The 17,829-nt window shown below is 42.4% G+C and overlaps 2 protein-coding genes and 1 long non-coding RNA gene across 5 annotated transcripts in view; 1 reads left to right on the top strand and 2 right to left on the bottom strand.

The window, feature by feature from the left end:
• Positions 1-17,829, bottom strand: part of gabbr1b (gamma-aminobutyric acid (GABA) B receptor, 1b) — a 152,677-nt gene that overhangs the window by 59,315 nt on the left and 75,533 nt on the right. The window lies entirely within an intron of this gene.
• On the top strand, positions 471-1,314 carry LOC113154270. The gene is made up of 3 exons (XR_003298018.1): positions 471-831; positions 913-1,051; positions 1,141-1,314. It is a non-coding gene; the product is annotated as an uncharacterized LOC113154270 (long non-coding RNA).
• On the bottom strand, positions 12,278-14,136 carry LOC113154269. The gene is made up of 2 exons (XM_026348367.1): positions 13,773-14,136; positions 12,278-13,610 (listed from the first exon to the last, which is right to left on the bottom strand). The coding sequence occupies exon 2, from the start codon at positions 13,600-13,602 to the stop codon at positions 12,784-12,786; it is 819 nt and encodes a 272-aa protein (XP_026204152.1). The 5' UTR covers positions 13,603-13,610; positions 13,773-14,136; the 3' UTR covers positions 12,278-12,783.

Genomic DNA, 17,829 nt, shown 5'->3' with positions numbered 1-17,829 from the left:
TATGATTGATGATCTTAAGGTCAAAGGTCACTGTGACCTTACTTTCCCACGGACCCCCCCCCCCCCCCCCCCCCCTTCCAATAAGGGTATAATGATGTCATTGTAATGGCGTCTAGATGACCTTTCACTACGTCTAGATGACCTTTTATTGACTTTCAGACATCCGTCAGACCCGTCTAAGACAGGGATAATATACAAAGGAATAACTTAGAAGTTCAAGATTGTCTGGTAATCCGTGAGAACGGTGCCACACACACACACACACATTTGCATCAAGCGTTACGCCCGCCAAAATTTCACCAGTCCATAAAAGTTGGAAGTTTGGTCAAAGCTTCAAAAAATCGGAGCTCAGTTCTGTTCAAGCGTCTGACATAGAAGCAGCCGTCTGGTGGAGTCTAACGAGACTGGTCCATGCTGTGCAACGCTGACTTTGTAAAAAACGGTAAGTTTGTTTAATTATTGTTAAGTCTAAATGTAGGGTTTAATTAATGTATTAAATAATAAATATATAATGATGTCATTAGTTAGTGGGATACGAACCTGAGCTCGCCATTTAAAAAGTCTGATGCTTAACCGCTACGCCAAACGTCCACTGACCATTTGAGTTAGGAGCCTGTTAGTCAATAATTTATATTGTCTGATGAAAACATTTAAAAAGTTTTATCCTTAATTTGAGTACAAATTCTAGCTAACAATGTTCTACAATTTTGTGACGATGCACACATTCTTTTATTTTTTTAGCAATCAGCGGCGCTGTGCTTGACTTCAGATAAAGAAAAAAAAAAAAACCTAAGAGTCTACAACGCTGGGTGTAAAAAACTAACATACGCTGTAAGTCCTCTCAGTCTATTTTAAGAAATCACAAACTAAAAAATCTCGGTCATAAAACTGATGCAATGTATATGATTTTAGGGTCGGATCCCCATGTATTATGGTCGGCGCTTTATTTTGAAGAAAAGAAGCCTTTATTTTCTTCAGTCCAGCTTCCTTCCTCCCCCGGTGGATGACGATCGAAGGATGAGTCCGGTGCCTGCAAACAGGATCATGTGATGTAAGCCTGCGTCTTCCCTCACATTTCCATAATGAAAAAAAGCGAGAGTGTCATCAGATCCTAAACTCTAGACTGTTCATCTACTCTAGGTTCTCCTGGTGTGTAGCTCGGGGTACACAGAGCTGAGAAAACTGTCAGGAGTGTGTCATGACTGTATAATTCATCAATGTTTATGTTACAATATTGATTTAATGTATAGAATGCAGGCCCTATGTTTGGTTGTGGGCAAAGAATTCTGTTGTTAGCTGTTTCATGTGTTTTATGTTACCGCTGCTTATGTAGATTGAATAGTCAAGAGAATGGAGCTTAATAATCTGAGAGAATATTTGGCTCGAGTTATCAGCGCTCTATCGCAGCCAACGCCGCCTCAGCATACTGACGAGCAACCTAACAACCTGAACCTTCACACTAGCAACGACGATGATGATGATGACGTGACCCCTCATAATCTCAGTCAAATAGATGCTCTATTAGAACAACTCGCTGTCCGTAGCTCTCAATCAGAGTTAGCTTCTGAGCAAAACGCTTATCAAGCCTTGTTTGATGAGATAAACAGTCTTGCTTTGGACAATAGTGTTGAATCTCAACCTTTAACCCCAGCTCTGCAGCATAGCCAACCCAATCCTTGTCCGTTTGATCATGATGATATATTAAATCAGATTCTAAACATAAGTCATCAGCCTGAAAACTCGGCAAATCACATTAGCGATGATAACATTTCACAAAACTATCAAGCCTTGATTGACGAGATAAAAGCTTTGTCAGGCTCATTTGTTCCTGCGACAGCTCAGAGACCTGGCACACAGACCGAGCCTCCTTTAGTCGAACTTGACGAAACAATAAATCAAATACTAAATATTTCTAGACAGATTCAAAACAATGCAACAGACCGGAGTAACGCTCCTGAAAAATTAGGGTGTCATCCACCCCCACAGCAAACAGGAGGAGGAGTCAAAGCTTCAACAAACTCCGGTAAACAACTTTCAACAAGTAGTTGTATTCCTCAAGCCTCAGGGGCTTCTAATCCGGGTCCATCCACCACTTGTAGTCAGCCTTCAACCAGCAGGTGTACCCAGCCTACCACGTCACGTAGTGACAAAGTGAACCCTGAAGATGGCGCTCATGACCGTCCAATTCAAAATAGTTGTGATGAGGGGGGTGGTAGCATCCTTAGGCGGCCTCAGTTCAATAATATTGAGATTAGACGGCCATTAAACCTCCGGCGTAGCGGCAGTGCGGGTGATTTTGTAGCGGCGTATGTTCACATTATGGACGCTGTCCATCAGTTGGTTGATGAAATCCAGGCCCATGCCTCCGGTAATGACGATGTTATTCAGTTGGAGTTACGCGGTGATTTATTGCAAAACAGCGCCGCAGCCGTTGTATCGACGGATGACGGTATTGATCTGAGTTTATTTCAAGAGGTGCTCGATCACATCGCTCAATCCAATCAGTCTGTTTTGAGTGATGATAGTTTAGAAATAGTCGGTCAGCTTGTACGTAATGAGAGAGGTGGGGGTAAAAGGAGGGCTGACAAAACTCTGAACTGTGAGATTCTAAGCAAGAAGCGCAAGTGTTTGTACATAGTGAATAATCTAACCAATCAGCTGTGCTTTGCCATCAATCTAGCGCATCTCCTCAACCCTGGGTGTAGTGATGACGATGCTGTGAAATTTGGTAGAATTATTCAGGAGCAAAGCGGTCTAACAGATCAGACCCCTGTCTCCTTTTCACACATTGATAAATTTGAAACGGTAGTGCAGAGTAAAATAGTTGTGTTTTACAGAAACCAAGGAAGTGGGCCTATGTCGAAATTTGAAACACAGACCCCTCGGAGTGCAAAAACTCTATTTTTATTCTTATTCCAGGGTCACTATTATGGGATCAAAGATGTCGGGATGTTTCTTGGTGTGAAGTACTTTTGCACATTTTGTCATACGGGTTGCGCCTCTGAGTCCTATCACCTCTGCCCCGGCCACTGCGGGGTATGTCTTGACCAAGCCTGCAACACAAAGCCGAAGCATCTCACCCGCTGTGAGGATTGCGGACGTATGTGTCAATCGCTCTACTGTATGGAGAAACACAGAGAGAAAAAATGGCGACCTAAAGCTGGGAAATATGCGAGTATAATAATAATGCGATATACATAAATATTGCCCTGATTGTAGTCTCCCCTATTACACAGCGTTATCGCACCAGCTTCAAAGACATAGATGCCCGGCGTTTCATTGTCTTATTTGTGGAAAAGAATATGCTGAGAAAGAGACATATGAAACTCATAAATGTTACATTCAACCTCTAGAGGTGTTTGAGAAAAAGAAAAAGAAAAACAATAAAAGTAATAAAAAGCAAAAGTCTACACCCAATGTCAAAAGTAACACGAAGCCAAAACCGGTAAAGGTTAGTGATGATGATGATGATGAAGACGATGATGATGATGACTACGGTGATGTAGATAGTGATGATGATGAGGAAAAGTTAAGAGTTATCTACTATGATTTTGAGACATTTCCCACAGCCACCGGCGTCCACGTACCGTTTTATGTCTCGGCTATAAGCGATCATGGTGCTGAGTGGTGTTTTGAAGGAGTTGAATGCTCCAAAAACTTTATTCGGTTTTTCAGGAGACCAGAGTTCAGTAAAATGGTTTTTGTGGCTCATAATTCTCGGGGGTTTGACGGCTACATCATTATCAGAGCTCTGGTTGAATTAGGTATCGACACAGATGTAGTGATGCAAGGTGCCAAAATTGTATTAATCTGTGAAAATCACTATGATCAGAGATTCATAGATTCAGCCTCCTTCCTTCCCTTTCCTCTGGCGCAGCTGCCTAAATGTTTGGGCTTTGAGGACGAGGAGAAAGGCCATTTCCCTCATCGTTTCAGCTCGGCTGAAAACCTGAATTATGTGGGGCCCTATCCAGCGCCGGAATTTTACGGGGTAGATCAGATGACTCCAAAAAAGAGGGAAGAGTTTCTCTGTTGGTACAATTCGGTCTGTCACGGTACATTTGACTTTCAGAAAGAGGCCCGACTCTATTGCCGGAATGACACAGTCATTCTTAGGAAGGCGTGTCGCTTATTTCGAGATAGCTATATAAGCGAAACGACTGTGGATCCGTTTTTCTCCGCTACGATCGCTGCAGCTTGCATGAATGTTTTCCGCAAAAATCATCTTCCGGCGGATACTGTAGCTATTCCGTGCCCTGAAAATTACCGCCGACAATGCAAACGATATTCCGACGCTGCCATCCAGTGGCTGGAATACACCATGCTTCAGAAAAACATTTTCATTCAGCATGCACTGAATCGAGGCGAGAAGCAGTTTGGGCGGTTCTATGTTGACGGCTACGCCGTGGTTGATGGTGTTGAGACTGTTTTTGAGTTTCTAGGATGTTTTTACCACGGGTGTGCACAGTGTTTCAAGCCCACAGACAGAAATCCTCTGACAGGGGAGAGCTTTGAATGTGCATACAGACGTACTGAGGAACGTCTCAGGTTGTTGGAGAGTGAGTTTGGTGTAAAACTTGTTGTTATCTGGGAACATCAATGGAGCAGGATGAAAAAAACTGACGTGGGTGTGTGTAACTTTCTCAAAGAATACCACGCCCCCCAACCCCTGATACCACGTGACGCCCTGTACGGCGGCCGTACGTGTCCAACGTGCCTGCGCTATTCTGTCGGTGATGACGAGAAGTGTTTTTACGTGGATTTTACCTCGTTGTACCCTGATGTTCTTTGCAGGTTTCCATATCCGATCGGCCATCCCGAAATTATCGTTAGAGACTTTCAGGACCCGAGTCACTATTTTGGACTCATTCAAGCTAAAGTCTACACGCCGAGAGGGTTGTTTCACCCTGTGTTACCGTACAGGACATCTCGCGGGAAGTTGGTCTTCACGCTCTGCCGCACATGCGCGGAGGAGAATTATCAGGGCGGGTCTTGTAGCCATAACGACGAAGAGCGAGCTCTGATTGGTGTGTGGGTTTCCCCGGAAATAAACAAGGCTGTTGCTAAGGGATACCGCATTGAATTGAAAGAGGTTTGGCACTTCCCTAAAGTAAGCGATACCTTATTCACTGGATATATTAAAGGTTTCCTTAAAGGGAAACAGGAGGCTAGCGGTTATCCGCCTGAGGCTGTTGATGCAGCAAGCAGAAAGAGGTATGTAAAGGATTATGCCAAGAGACAAGGAATCAAATTAGATCCGGCTAAAATTGCCCTCAATCCGGCTAAAAGACAGGTGGCAAAACTCTGCCTTAACAGCCTGTGGGGTAAGTTTGCCCAGCGTAGCAACATGACACAGACTGAGATAATAAATAACCCTCAAGACTTCCTCACAGCCATGTTCTCAGGGGAATACAGGATAAAATACTTTACCTTTGTCAGCGATAAAGTGGCTATAGTTCAGAAATGTTACAGTGATAAATGTGTAGCACCGCCTAATAGGACTGATAACATCTTTATAGCTGCATTCACAACAGGATACGCCCGTCTCAGGCTGTATGAATATCTGGATGAGCTACAGGACCGAGCCCTTTATTACGATACAGACAGCATAATTTACGTAAGTAAACCAGGTGAGAATGTTCTCCCCTTAGGTAATCTGCTCGGGGAGCTCACGGATGAACTGTCAGGTGACACGATTAAAGAGTACGCTGCAGCGGGACCAAAGAGCTATACCTATCAGACAAGAAGCGGTAAAGTGTGTCTGCGTGTGAAAGGGATCACTCAGACATATGAGTGCTGTGAGTCAATTAATTTTGACAGTGTCAAGGATCTGGTTGAAGGGTACATAGCTGACTCGTCAGAGGAGCGTTTCCTTAAAGCGCCACAGCACAAGATTCTGCGTGACAAGAGCAGATTTCAGCTGAAAAACTCCTCGATTGAAAAAAAGTTTCGAGTGGTTTTTGATAAACGCCGTCTGCTGCCTGGTGGTAAGAGCGTTCCATTCGGATACTAAAAGACAAACTATTATGGAGGAAACAGATTCAGATTTCAGATTGAAAGCTCCATTCTCTTGCCTGATTGTAGGTCCAAGCGGTTCGGGTAAAACTGTTTTTGTAAAAAATGTATTGGAGAACTGTAATTATGTAATGGATGTTGTACCTGACAATATTGTATGGATTTACACGTGTTTTCAACCTCTGTATTGTGAATTGCAAAAAATGTGTATAAAAGTCAAGTTTGTGGAAGGTCTGCCTGCTTCTTTTGAAGATGAAAAACTTTTCCCTCCTGGTGAAAAACATTTGGTTATTTTAGACGATGTAATATGTGAAGCCAATGATAATCCAGAAGTGGTAAAAATTTTCACACAATATAGACATCATAAAAATATGTCTGTAATGTTTCTCACGCAAAATATCTTTCATAAGGGAAAATATAGTCGTACTCTCAACTTGAATTGTACGCACCTTATACTTTTCAAAAACCCACGTGACAAACTACAAATGTCTATCTTGGCGCAACAAATATTTCCTAGAAAAAAATCATACTTTTTAGAAAGTTATGAAGATGCCACAAAAAAACCCCACAGTTATTTATTGGTCGACCTCACGCCATCCTGCCCAGACGACTTCAGACTGAGAGCGGGTCTGCTGCCTTCCGAGCTCCCATGCGTCTACCTGCCTGGAAAAAAGTAAATAAATAATAATAATAATGTCGACCCGTATGAAAAGAAACATGCCTCTGCTGACGGCGTTATTGAACAGCACACCGCGCCTGCGTAAAGCTATACTGTCAAACTGCTCCTCAGATCTGATTCAGGCGGTGTGTGAACTAGCTTTAAACCTCTTAAAGGGCTTGATCCCCGTCACAGATACACAATATAAAAAACTCAGACGGGAAAAGAATCACCTTAGACTGATTGCTGACAAAAAGACGAGTCTATCCAAGAAACGTAAAACTCTACAAACAGGTGGATTTCTGCTCCCATTACTCAGCGTCGCTCTGCCATTCCTCGGTCAGCTGATATCAAACGCTGCTTCAAGATAATCGATGTAAGACATGGCATCACGAAAAATGTACCTGCTATCCCCCGACCAGCTAAAACGTCTAAACGATAGAGTTAACCAGCCTGAAAATATTCGAGATCGGGTTGAAACTGATTTAGATGAAAAGATGCGAGAGATCCTGGAAGAAAAAGGTCTGATGCCTGATGAGAAAATAAAAAAATACAACGCTTTGCTGCAGCGATATTTGAATCTTCAGAGAACGAAACAAGCTGAGACCCGTGAAATTGTCCTGAGTGTATCGAAGGAGGAGGCTCAAAAAGACACTCCACAGCATAAAGACAATGAAGACGGCGTCGTCAAAGAGGTTCTTGCAAACATTAACCCTCGTTTTCAAAAGAATGCTCAATACATTTTACAGAAGATATCTGACGCTGATGGTTTAGCCCGATGGAACCATGAGGGGGAATTTATCTACGGTGAAAAAACTATACGCGGATCGCACATATTGGATTTAATGAAACATTTAGCGGTCACACATCATTCGAAGCAGCAACCTCCAGGATGGTCTGAATTCTTACACGCCTTGGCAGACTTGAACATACCTCTGTCCACGATTCCTAATAATAGAACCCGTTTGGAAATACGTCAAATCAAAGACAACCCCCCTCTAACATATTCTACTCCCCCTCAAATGAGAAGTTATGATTCGTATGAGGCACCTGTTACGCGTGCTTTTACATCCAAACGTAAGAGGAAGAAAAAGAAAAACATCACTCTATCACCCCGTTGGCTCACTTTGTCGTGATTTTATATGCATTGTTTTGTTTCATAATAATAATAAAGAAGCTTTTAAAAAAGTAATTATGGTTTACTCGACGTCTTTATTTTCATTATACATTACAAGTTATGACATTGTAGAAACATTTCCATTGAACATACCATATGATTATAGTAATCTATGTTAGGATTAGCTACACAATTTTGATATTTTTCCACAAATTCAGAAACCATAGAATCATTTAGATCACAGTCAGCGTCATAGAGCGAGAGAACGTTTTGATATGATAAACCGCATGCGCGATGACACAGATAGTAGATACAGTGCTGACCGCAAGCAGTAGATAAGGGGCTCTGTAAGGTCATGTTGTGATATTTAATCCTCTTCGTTCCGACCTGGTTTTCCAGAAACTGCAGAATGGTTTGCGGGTAATAAATAAAATCAGGCGGAAAACCGTAAGAATCAAAGAACGTAGCGTCGCCATTTTGTTCCAGAGTGAGGGCCAACCAGTGTTGGCCGGGTCGGTCACGTGGATCTGTGTTTACCACAAAGTAGGCCGGTCTCGCCATTTTGTTTTGCAGCAGTGGTAACTCGTCAGAGGCCAAAACTCCGCAGAAAACATCCCCCAGTAAATGATGTAAAAGGTTTTGAATCTGCTGATTGTTCATTATGAGCGTCTCAGTAATAATCGACCAGGATGTTTCTTTTTGAATCAATTTCAAGGATTGAATTATAACACGCGTAGACAATAAGCGTAGTTGTTTGGGGTAGTGGCTGTCTAAACCTCATTTCTAATCTAAGGGTACCCGTGGTTACTGGAGCCAGTGCATCTATGTCATCATCCCCGGTCAGATTGAAGACAAACAAAGCATAACCTTCCGAAAAATCATTTCTGTCAATGCATAGAGGTAAATCTTTTAGATGTCTGCCTGTCGCTGTGTACAGGGAATAGAACTCACGCACGGCTTGATTCTCGGTGAAGTTAGGTTGGAAGGCCTTAGCAGGGATTTGTTTTCCGTTTTGACACAGAGCCAAGTATTCGATATCATTATGCATAAAGTTGAACGGGGATAGGTTTGATCGGCCTGTAAACGCTTCGTGGTTCACCAAACCGATCGCTAGATACCGAGGCATATTACCTAGAAACAGGTTTTCTTGTGTGCACACACGGGAATTCTCAGGAATAGAATATGTCTTTACATTAATGCGCGAGAGTGGGTATAAAGCATTCCCTCTCATTAATGCGGCCGAATGTCCGAGGCGCACCGCCGGTGAAACTGTCACTTTCTTCACATACATAGATGCACCCAATACGTTTAACCTGTAATCGGCATTTGCTGCATGCATTAAGCAGAACGCGTTACTCGCTCTGGTCAGCTTAATTCTCAAATCCACAGAGTTCAAAAGGAGCCTCTCGCAGAAAAAAATGTCCGCATGCAGAGGACCAATCACGTGGAACTCTGCAGATTGCTCACTGAATGTTGCTCTCTTCACTAGACCTCTGTTTGGTCCGTTATTAACGACAAAGGAATCCATGGCCCCGGCTGTATCTTTATAAAAAAGACCTGCGCTGAACTGAGACTTTAGGGTGTCCTCAGAGAAATTGAGTAACGTTTCAATTATTGCTCTGTATGGATGAGTCGCACTCGATTGCGAGATGAGACGATCCCCCAGCGTCACATCGCATTGGGAGAAGATAGTATTTATAGGATAATTAATAACTGAAACTGCAGCGTCTTGAGCTAGATTAGATCCGTCAGCGTTTGTAATTTTTAACCGTAAAAATAACAAGGTGTCGTTTAAATCCAGATATTTTTCACCATCTCCAGGGATAAAAAACTCGATCGGTCCTTGATCGGTGATTGCAGATATTGGTCTGATTTCACAATATTGCTTATCTTCTACACTCAGCTGTGAGAGGGGACAGCTGAACAAATCCAGCTCCGACATGGTGCATTCAGACGATTTCTCATGTAAAAGAGCCATGTTAATTCTCAAAAAATATCACTCTTACTCCAATCAGACTTCCTTCTTTTTGAGCTGCTGGGCTCAACTGACTTTATTTTGGAGGAGCGCTTCTCCTTTTTACTCTTCCGTCTCACACGCTCACCGGGGGGGTGTTTTCTAGGTCTCCTGGAAAGAACCATGATTCCTGATCCCTCCTGACGGTTGTCCCCATTATTGGTTCCGATTCGCTGTACTGCGTTAGTTAACAAATCAGACGCAATGTTTTTTGCCGCAGAAGCCAGATGTGGTTTAACGACGGAAACACCTTTCTTTAAGAACGGTACAACGAAACGGAACAATTTAGAAAAAATTGATCCAATTCCTCGTCCGTACATCACAGGCGCCCCGTGAAATCCAGCTAGACCTCCGCCGACCTGATTTTCATAATAACTCACAAAGCGGTGGGGGTCGGGCTGGTAACTTACTGGAGCCATGTTGTTTTATTCGGCCTGAAATGTAGCTTAACTATCGTCTTGCCGTATTTGAAGTTTACCGGAATATTCTGATCCGTTTTAATTTCTATATGAATGTTTTCTATATGGTTTTTAGCCACAGGAATGTACTGCGGTGGATTAAATGAGTGACTGATGATTTCGCCATACTTGCCGTCTATTTTAAACGACCGTAGTAGGGGGGCGTAGGCGTCTCCCACAATCTGATGCTTCACGATGTCGCTGTAAAAGTACATATGATCGAACCCTGCTTTGATATCCTCCGGGTAGGGGGACAGGTGCGGCCCCGGCCCAACCTGAAACATCTCACCCTCTTTTAAGCCGAGCACATAACACAATGGTGGAAAGAAACACACGGCGTAACGCCCGCTCCCCACCCACTTAAATTTTCTTTTGATTTCATCATAAGACAATCGAATATCCGTGGCTTGTGCTTTAAAGCGATCATTTAATTGTTGTAGAATCGTAAATTTATCCTCGTACACGCCATCTTGAAAAGTCACACTGGTTTGTTTTAAATTTGCATACACGGTTAGGGGTTTATTCACCCCCACTGCTGGGGCACCGTTTTGCCACGAGTCGACATAGTGGAAAAATGCCTGTTCCTTATTCACAGTGTACCAACTATGAGGGTAAGTGATATCAGTGACGGCCACCTCCCACGCCCCTTCCAGGTCGATGTGATGTGCTAAATCCACTCGGAAATTTGAACTCGTGTTGTTTTTAAAAATATCACAGCTGGCATTGGACGGCAGTGTGATGTAAAACCCTTCAGCCATGGCGACGGCGAAACTGGAGGCTGCTGGGAGTTGTAGTACTTTCTTATACATCCACAACAGTGCTGGCTCGGACGTAGGAGTTAAACTTTTCAGGCCAGTTTTTCCATTTGACCAGATACTGTTTGACCCCTCTAATTTTACGCTCACCCAATATTTTCTCTATGTGGAAGACTTTATCTCCTGTTACATTAACTTTCTGTATCTCAGCTTCGTAAAAACTCCCCTCAATCGGCTCCCCTTGATAATCCTTCAGCTTGTAAACCGGTGGAATGCGTGGAATGCAGGCGTCTACAATAAAAAGCTCATTCGTGAAACTTTGTGTATATTTCTTCTCAAACACACCACGTAGTTTGGAGATTCGGACGACATCACCCTTACGAAAGTTCATTTTAAATTTGTCTTTATAACGTATGGGGAATGATCCGTAAAGGTTTTGAAATACTTGTAGCGTATTCTCAGGCGTCACATCCACGGGCTTCATTTTTATACTGCTATGATGAGCGTTGTTGTAGCTTGAAACCACATCCTGAATGACGTCAACATACCTCAGACTGTTTTCGGCAGTAAAATACCTATAGAGTCTCGTTTTCAGCGTTCGATTGAACCTTTCTACTACGCAAGCTTTCGTATCGCTGGCTGTGCTAAATAAGCTGATATTGTGTTTTTCCAAAAGTGATTTAAAAGTCTTATTGTGGAACTCTCTCCCCTTATCCGTTTGCAGAAAACGCGGAAGCCCGCTGTCTTTCAAAATGGAGGCAAAAGCCTTTGTCACATCAGCCGCTGTTTTTCTCTTTAAAGGACGTACATAGGCCTTTTTGGAAAACACGTCGATAACCGTCAGTAGATAATTATAGCCGTCATTGTAAGATGAAACTGCCTGCATATCACAAAGGTCGGCTTGAAATTGTACGAGGGGTCCTGAGACAAACACCCTGTTTCTTGGGAAACTTATTCTAGCTGGCTTGTGTAATGTATACGTGTCTTCAGAAGAGAGGAAATCTCTGATTACATCGATGTTTACTTTTTTACCAGTTTCTTCTTCTACCGCTTTCTGTAGTCGTCTCACGCCACCGAAACTCGCTGGATGCCGTGGGTCCAGATATATTTTTCTCATTAAGGATTTGAGTTTACGAGACATCTTTACACTTACGTTTTAATTTTACAAACTAAAGCTAAAGTGAGACTTTCATGGTTTATAATTCATAAAAAAAAAAAAAATAATCAGAAGACTCATGTTAGTATAAGCATAAAGTTTTTATTGTGTATCATGATACAAGCATAATGGTTCACATGACATCATGGTATTTGATCACTTTCAAAGCATGAGTAAGCACACCACAACCGTTCTTACATATGATGCTGGAATGCAGTTTTTTCAACTCAAGCAACACATCAACAGTATGCATATTTTTTACAAGGCAAGTCATTGTGTCAACAAATAAAGCGTATAGGGTAAACAGATGAAACAAAGTGATTTCATTCTCAGGAAATTCATCCACAACTTTACAAAATGCAAGTCCAGCGTTTTCACCAGCTGACTCAACTAGGTTATTCCAAGGCTGGTTTTTAGAACTTTCTCTCACTAGGTCCATTACTTTTTCAAACACACATACTTCATTCTCACACACTGTACTACTACTTTTATACAGGGCTACATCAGCAACACGTCTTTCAATAACATTATCCAACAAATTTGATAGCTCAGCGACAACTATGTACTCGCCGACAACCACAAATAATTTTCTAAAACAATTCCCCATTTTTTAACCTTGCCAGATAGCCACAGCTTCATCAATTCTGGTTTGTTTCTCCAGATCGTCACCCACTAACCCTTCATTTATTTCAGCGATCTCATTGATTATATTCGGCTTTTGTTTCCACTCATACAAGAAAGTTTCAATCACCCCTTGAATTTTACTCTCTGACGCATGCAGGCCGTAGGAATCCAGAAGTCGGAGCACAGCGGGGATTAATTTCACGTTCCACAGCCTTCTCTTCACCTCGTCAAAGTGGGTCCAAAGGAAATGTTCCGGGATCCCCCAGAGACACTCATGTTGAGTCTGACTCGGGTGGTCTATGACACAGCCGTAGCAGATATCTTTCTGGTGTGTGTACAGAGTTATTTGCAGCAAACGACTGACCAATGCCTTTACGACGTCCAGCAATAAACTCGATAATAATCCATCTGTGACGTCAGAGCCACTCTCCTCAGCCGGCGAGGCCTCGGGTGGGGGCGGGGAATGCTGGGCTGATTCAGGCGCATCTGAAGGAGCAGGAAATAACGTTGAGTTAAGTAACTCTTTGTAGGTACCGCAGTGTCTGCAGTGTGTGGAAGTACAGCTGGTCCAATCCACGGGCCATGAATTCGGGTAGTAGCTGACATTCGCCGGCAGCTCCGGTAAGGGGGCGCACCCGGTACACTCCCCACAATCACACACCGGGGACGGTAGTGGTGACGGCGTTGCTGACGACGTAGGTGACAAACTCACAGTTGAGGGGTCCTCATCTTCTATCTCAAAGACTTGAGTTGGCTCTATGGGTGAGTAGTTGAACAATGTTGGCATGCTTTCTTCCCAGGTCATGTTTTTTTCTTTGGGGGAAAATAACACAATAGGGATACATCAACTCAGCCCTCAACGTTAAAATCACATCTCTACAAGCAGTTTTGCTAAGTTTTAATAAATAATTACAATTTAGCTTAAGTTTTATACAACAAATTAGCTTTATTTTAGCACAAAGTAAAGAAACTTACCGTTTTCAGAGTCAACGCTGTCTTAAAATGGCGATACTTGCTGAGGCACGACCGGTCTGTAATGGCGAAGGCGGCGTCTCGAACACTGGGCAACTTAAATGCTAGTTTTTCCGCGGGGTGGGTGGTGGCGTTTTCTGATTGGCTAAGAGGGTGGTTGTACCGCCCCTCGTGTGATCAGATCCACCAATTGCGAGACCCAGTGGGCGTAACGCTTGATGCAAATGTGTGTGTGTGTGTGGCACCGTTCTCACGGATTACCAGACAATCTTGAACTTCTAAGTTATTCCTTTGTATATTATCCCTGTCTTAGACGGGTCTGACGGATGTCTGGAAGTCAATAAAAGGTCATCTAGACGTAGTGAAAGGTCATCTAGACGCCATTACAATGACATCATTATACCCTTATTGGAAGGGGGGGGGGGGGGGTCCGTGGGAAAGTAAGGTCACAGTGACCTTTGACCTTAAGATCATCAATCATAATTAAACAATAGATCCTGACAGGAAGTGGTCAGGAGCATCTCTATCAAACCATCATAATGTGCAAACACTGTACATTAAATATATCCCTGTGGTAATAGTGATGGTATGTCTTTGTAAAATGTTATGGTTCTAGGAAATTTTAATTAAATAACCAGATTAACAGTCAACTAATGTCATATAAAATGCTTTAAAGCAGTCCTTGATCATAACTGTGTTGTGTTTAAACCTATATGTCATAAATCCAGGACTTAGGATGTTCAAAGATAAAACATTATTATATCTTTATGTTTGTAAAGTTTATACTGCAGAGCACAGAGCAGGAAATGTCACTGACTCATATTTTATATGTAATCACTATCAGTAGAGTAGTTTCAAGCAGAATTAAACACAATATCAGGGATATGAAACACATTTAGACATAGGGAACCTTACAATCAGGCAATCAGTTTCTGGGGAACAGTCACTTTTTGGCACAACATGCCACAAATTCCCAATGAAAAAATTAAAATGAAACATGAGTGCTTGTTATCTGCTTTTTTCCATTTTTGATTTGAGCACAAAATGGGAAAGCTCTGTTTGATAACCGCTCTTCTACCCTGCTATTTCCAAGCAGTAATGCAAAGTTCGTTTTTAACAGGGTAATTATTAAATATTTTTTAATTGAGCCAGCAACATCATATGCTCCCTGAGACTGCAGCACAAAGTTGAATGCCCCGGCAGTGAGTAGGTGGCAGTACAATCAGATGGGTCTGCTGTTAAAGAACAACCTCCTCTATGATGCTGTGTGGGATGGGGTGGCCAAGTTTTAATCTCTGGTGACATGACGGGCTGCTCTCTGCTTTGGCTATAGCGTCTCTGCTTGACTACACATACCCTTACAGACGAGCTGGGACTGGAACTGAGCAGATGGCCTGACCCACACAAACAAGATCAAAACCAGGACATTCATCTTTAAATATGCAAAAATCCATGTTCTGTATATCTTTTGGGTGAACAGTTGGACTTTTGTGCCCAAACTTTGCAAATTAAAATTACAGATAAGAAATAGGCCATCTACATGTAGGCATGAGCTTGTCATCCATCCACCTACTGTACCACATTACAAGCTGATAGTTTGCATGGCTCTTTGTATGAAGCAGTAGTGAGAAAGATAATGTCATTTTCAAACATTGTGATCTACTTTTAATTGAGAAAACACTGTAAGATGAAAAGTAAGTGGTTAGCCTCACGTATATGTCTAGTTTGGTTGAAGAGTGCACATGTAACTGCTTACTAAGCGTTTATTGGTGAAGCATTGGTGAAGACAGTCCTGAGCTGCCCAACCTGTAAAGGCTTCTGACCCTGTACATGGGCACAGATGCAGATTTCTTTTGGTTGTTTTTTTGTTCCTTAAGTATAACCTGAGTGCAAGTAAAAAGCTGGTTATTGTAAATCCCCTGTTATTCCTGACTCTTTCTCAGGTATAGTCAGATGCACTAGATTGTGAATTAATTTTTAAATGGAAAAGAAAAGTGGTGACACAGGAAGATTTGGAAACGTAATTACTGCCAAAGGAGCTGCTCTGCTCCACCACACCCTCTCCAGTGCTTCAGGCAGTCGTTGAGATAAATAAGAACCACCAAAAACTTCTGGTTAGAAGGTCAAGTCTGACTTCATAAGAGGCGTTGGCTGCATCTCTCCACATTATAATAAGTTTGGAAACATACACATGTATTTAATATTCAATATTTAAATTGATTTCATATTCCAAAAGTGATTTACTGTATGTTGGTGGAAGGCTGTATCCCTATTCAAAGCCACTTTACACAGTCTGTGTTTCCAGCTGTAATGTTCAGTACAAAACTAGCCTTTAAAATAACACATAAGGTCATCTGTCTCTCAGCAGCCTGGTGTTCACGACACATTTAACACCTTCTGACAGTTTGTATTGTATTCATAGTGTTTTAACAAGGTTGTAATGAAAAAAGCCGTTGTAAGTCAACAGAGGCCTTGGGAAACACCCACTCTCCTTCCTACACCAATGTACACAAAATGATTTCAACCTATTTGGAGAAATGGACAAAATGAAAAACAGATGCAATATCATTAAAGTATTTTTCTTTACATAAAAGGTGAAGAGAAATTTAATTTAGACATTGCATGACGGGCAGCATAATCCTGTGTATGGTAAAACCCAGTGTATATGAAGGACATATATAAGTCTGGGACACCTGACTGAGAACAGAGGGTTGGGGTTAGGGACACCATCACTTTCTGAATTACCTTTTGACTGAACTTCAATCTGAGTTTCAATCAGAATTACAGTAACAGCCAAGTTAAAGAGCAATTTCATAGCAGAGTGAGAGGGAGTTCTGTTAACAGTCTGCATTTAAAAAGTCCTTCAATTCAAAGTAATGAAGCACTTCAAATAAGACTATAGAATGTAATCATGTTCACTAGTCTGGGCTGAGACTAATAATGGGAACAAAGGTCCAGTGAATGGTTCGTTATGGTCACGAATACAGTGCATGCAGAAAGCATTCACAGTGCTTTTTCTTATGTCACAGCCTACAATAACCTATAATGAGAATGTAAATCACACGTAAATAAGTATTCACAGCCTTTGCTCACAACTTGGTTGAAGCACCTTTAGCAACCATTACAAATTCTTTTTAAGTATGATGCTACGAGCTTGGTACACCTACTTTTGGGCCGCTTCTCCCATTCGTCTTTGCAGTATCTCTCAAGCTCCATCAGGTTGGATGGGGAGCATCAGTGCACGGCCATTTTCAGATCTCTACAGAGATGTTCAATCAGGTTCAAGTCTGGACTCTGGCTGGACCACTCAAGGACATTCACAGAGTTGTCCTGTAGCCACTCCTTTGTTATCTTGGCTGCGTGTTTGGGGTCGTTGTTCTGTTGAAAGATGAACCGTCGCCGCAGTCTGAGGTCCAGAGTGCTCTGGAACAGGTTTTCATCAAGGAGGTCTCTGTACATTGCTGCAGTCATCTTTCCCTCGATCCTAAGTAGTCTCCCAGTTCCTGCAGCTGAAAACTGTAGGGATGATTTTGGACAGGTGGCGAGTGGTGCCCGATTTCATCCAGAACTGATTCCTGGTATTCAGGCCAAAGAGTTTCATTAGACCAGAGAATCTTGTCCTCATGGTCTGAGAGTACTTCAGGTGCCACCGGCACCTCCCGGGCTAAGGCCTTTCTCTCTCGATCACTCAGTTTGTCCGGGCAGCCCGCTCTAGGAAGAGTCCTGGTGGTTCCAAACTGATGATGGAGACCACTGTGCTCACTGGAACCTTCAATGCTGCAGAAACGTTTCTTTACCCTTGATACAATCCTGTCTCAGGGGTCTACAGATAATCCCTTGGACTTAATGGCTTGGTTTGTGCTCTGACATGCATGTTAACTGTGGGACCTTATATAGACAGATGTATATACTCCAAACAAGGATGATCAGTGGAAACAGGAGGCACCAGAGCTCAATTTTGAGTGTCACAGCAAAGGCTGTGAATTCTTATGTAGTTTTATATTTTTTAAAATGTGCAAACATTTCTTTCATGTTGTCATTATGACGTACTGTTTGTGGA

The sequence above is a fragment of the Anabas testudineus genome, chromosome 11 (genome assembly GCF_900324465.2).
Source record: "Anabas testudineus chromosome 11, fAnaTes1.2, whole genome shotgun sequence".
Taxonomy (NCBI): domain Eukaryota; kingdom Metazoa; phylum Chordata; class Actinopteri; order Anabantiformes; family Anabantidae; genus Anabas; species Anabas testudineus.
This window is presented reverse-complemented; position numbering and strand designations above follow the sequence as displayed.

Excerpts from the sequence above, each read along its gene's own strand:
- LOC113154269 (XM_026348367.1), bottom strand. The coding sequence starts at position 13,602 with ATGACCTGGGAAGAAAGCATGCCAACATTGTTCAACTACTCACCCATA.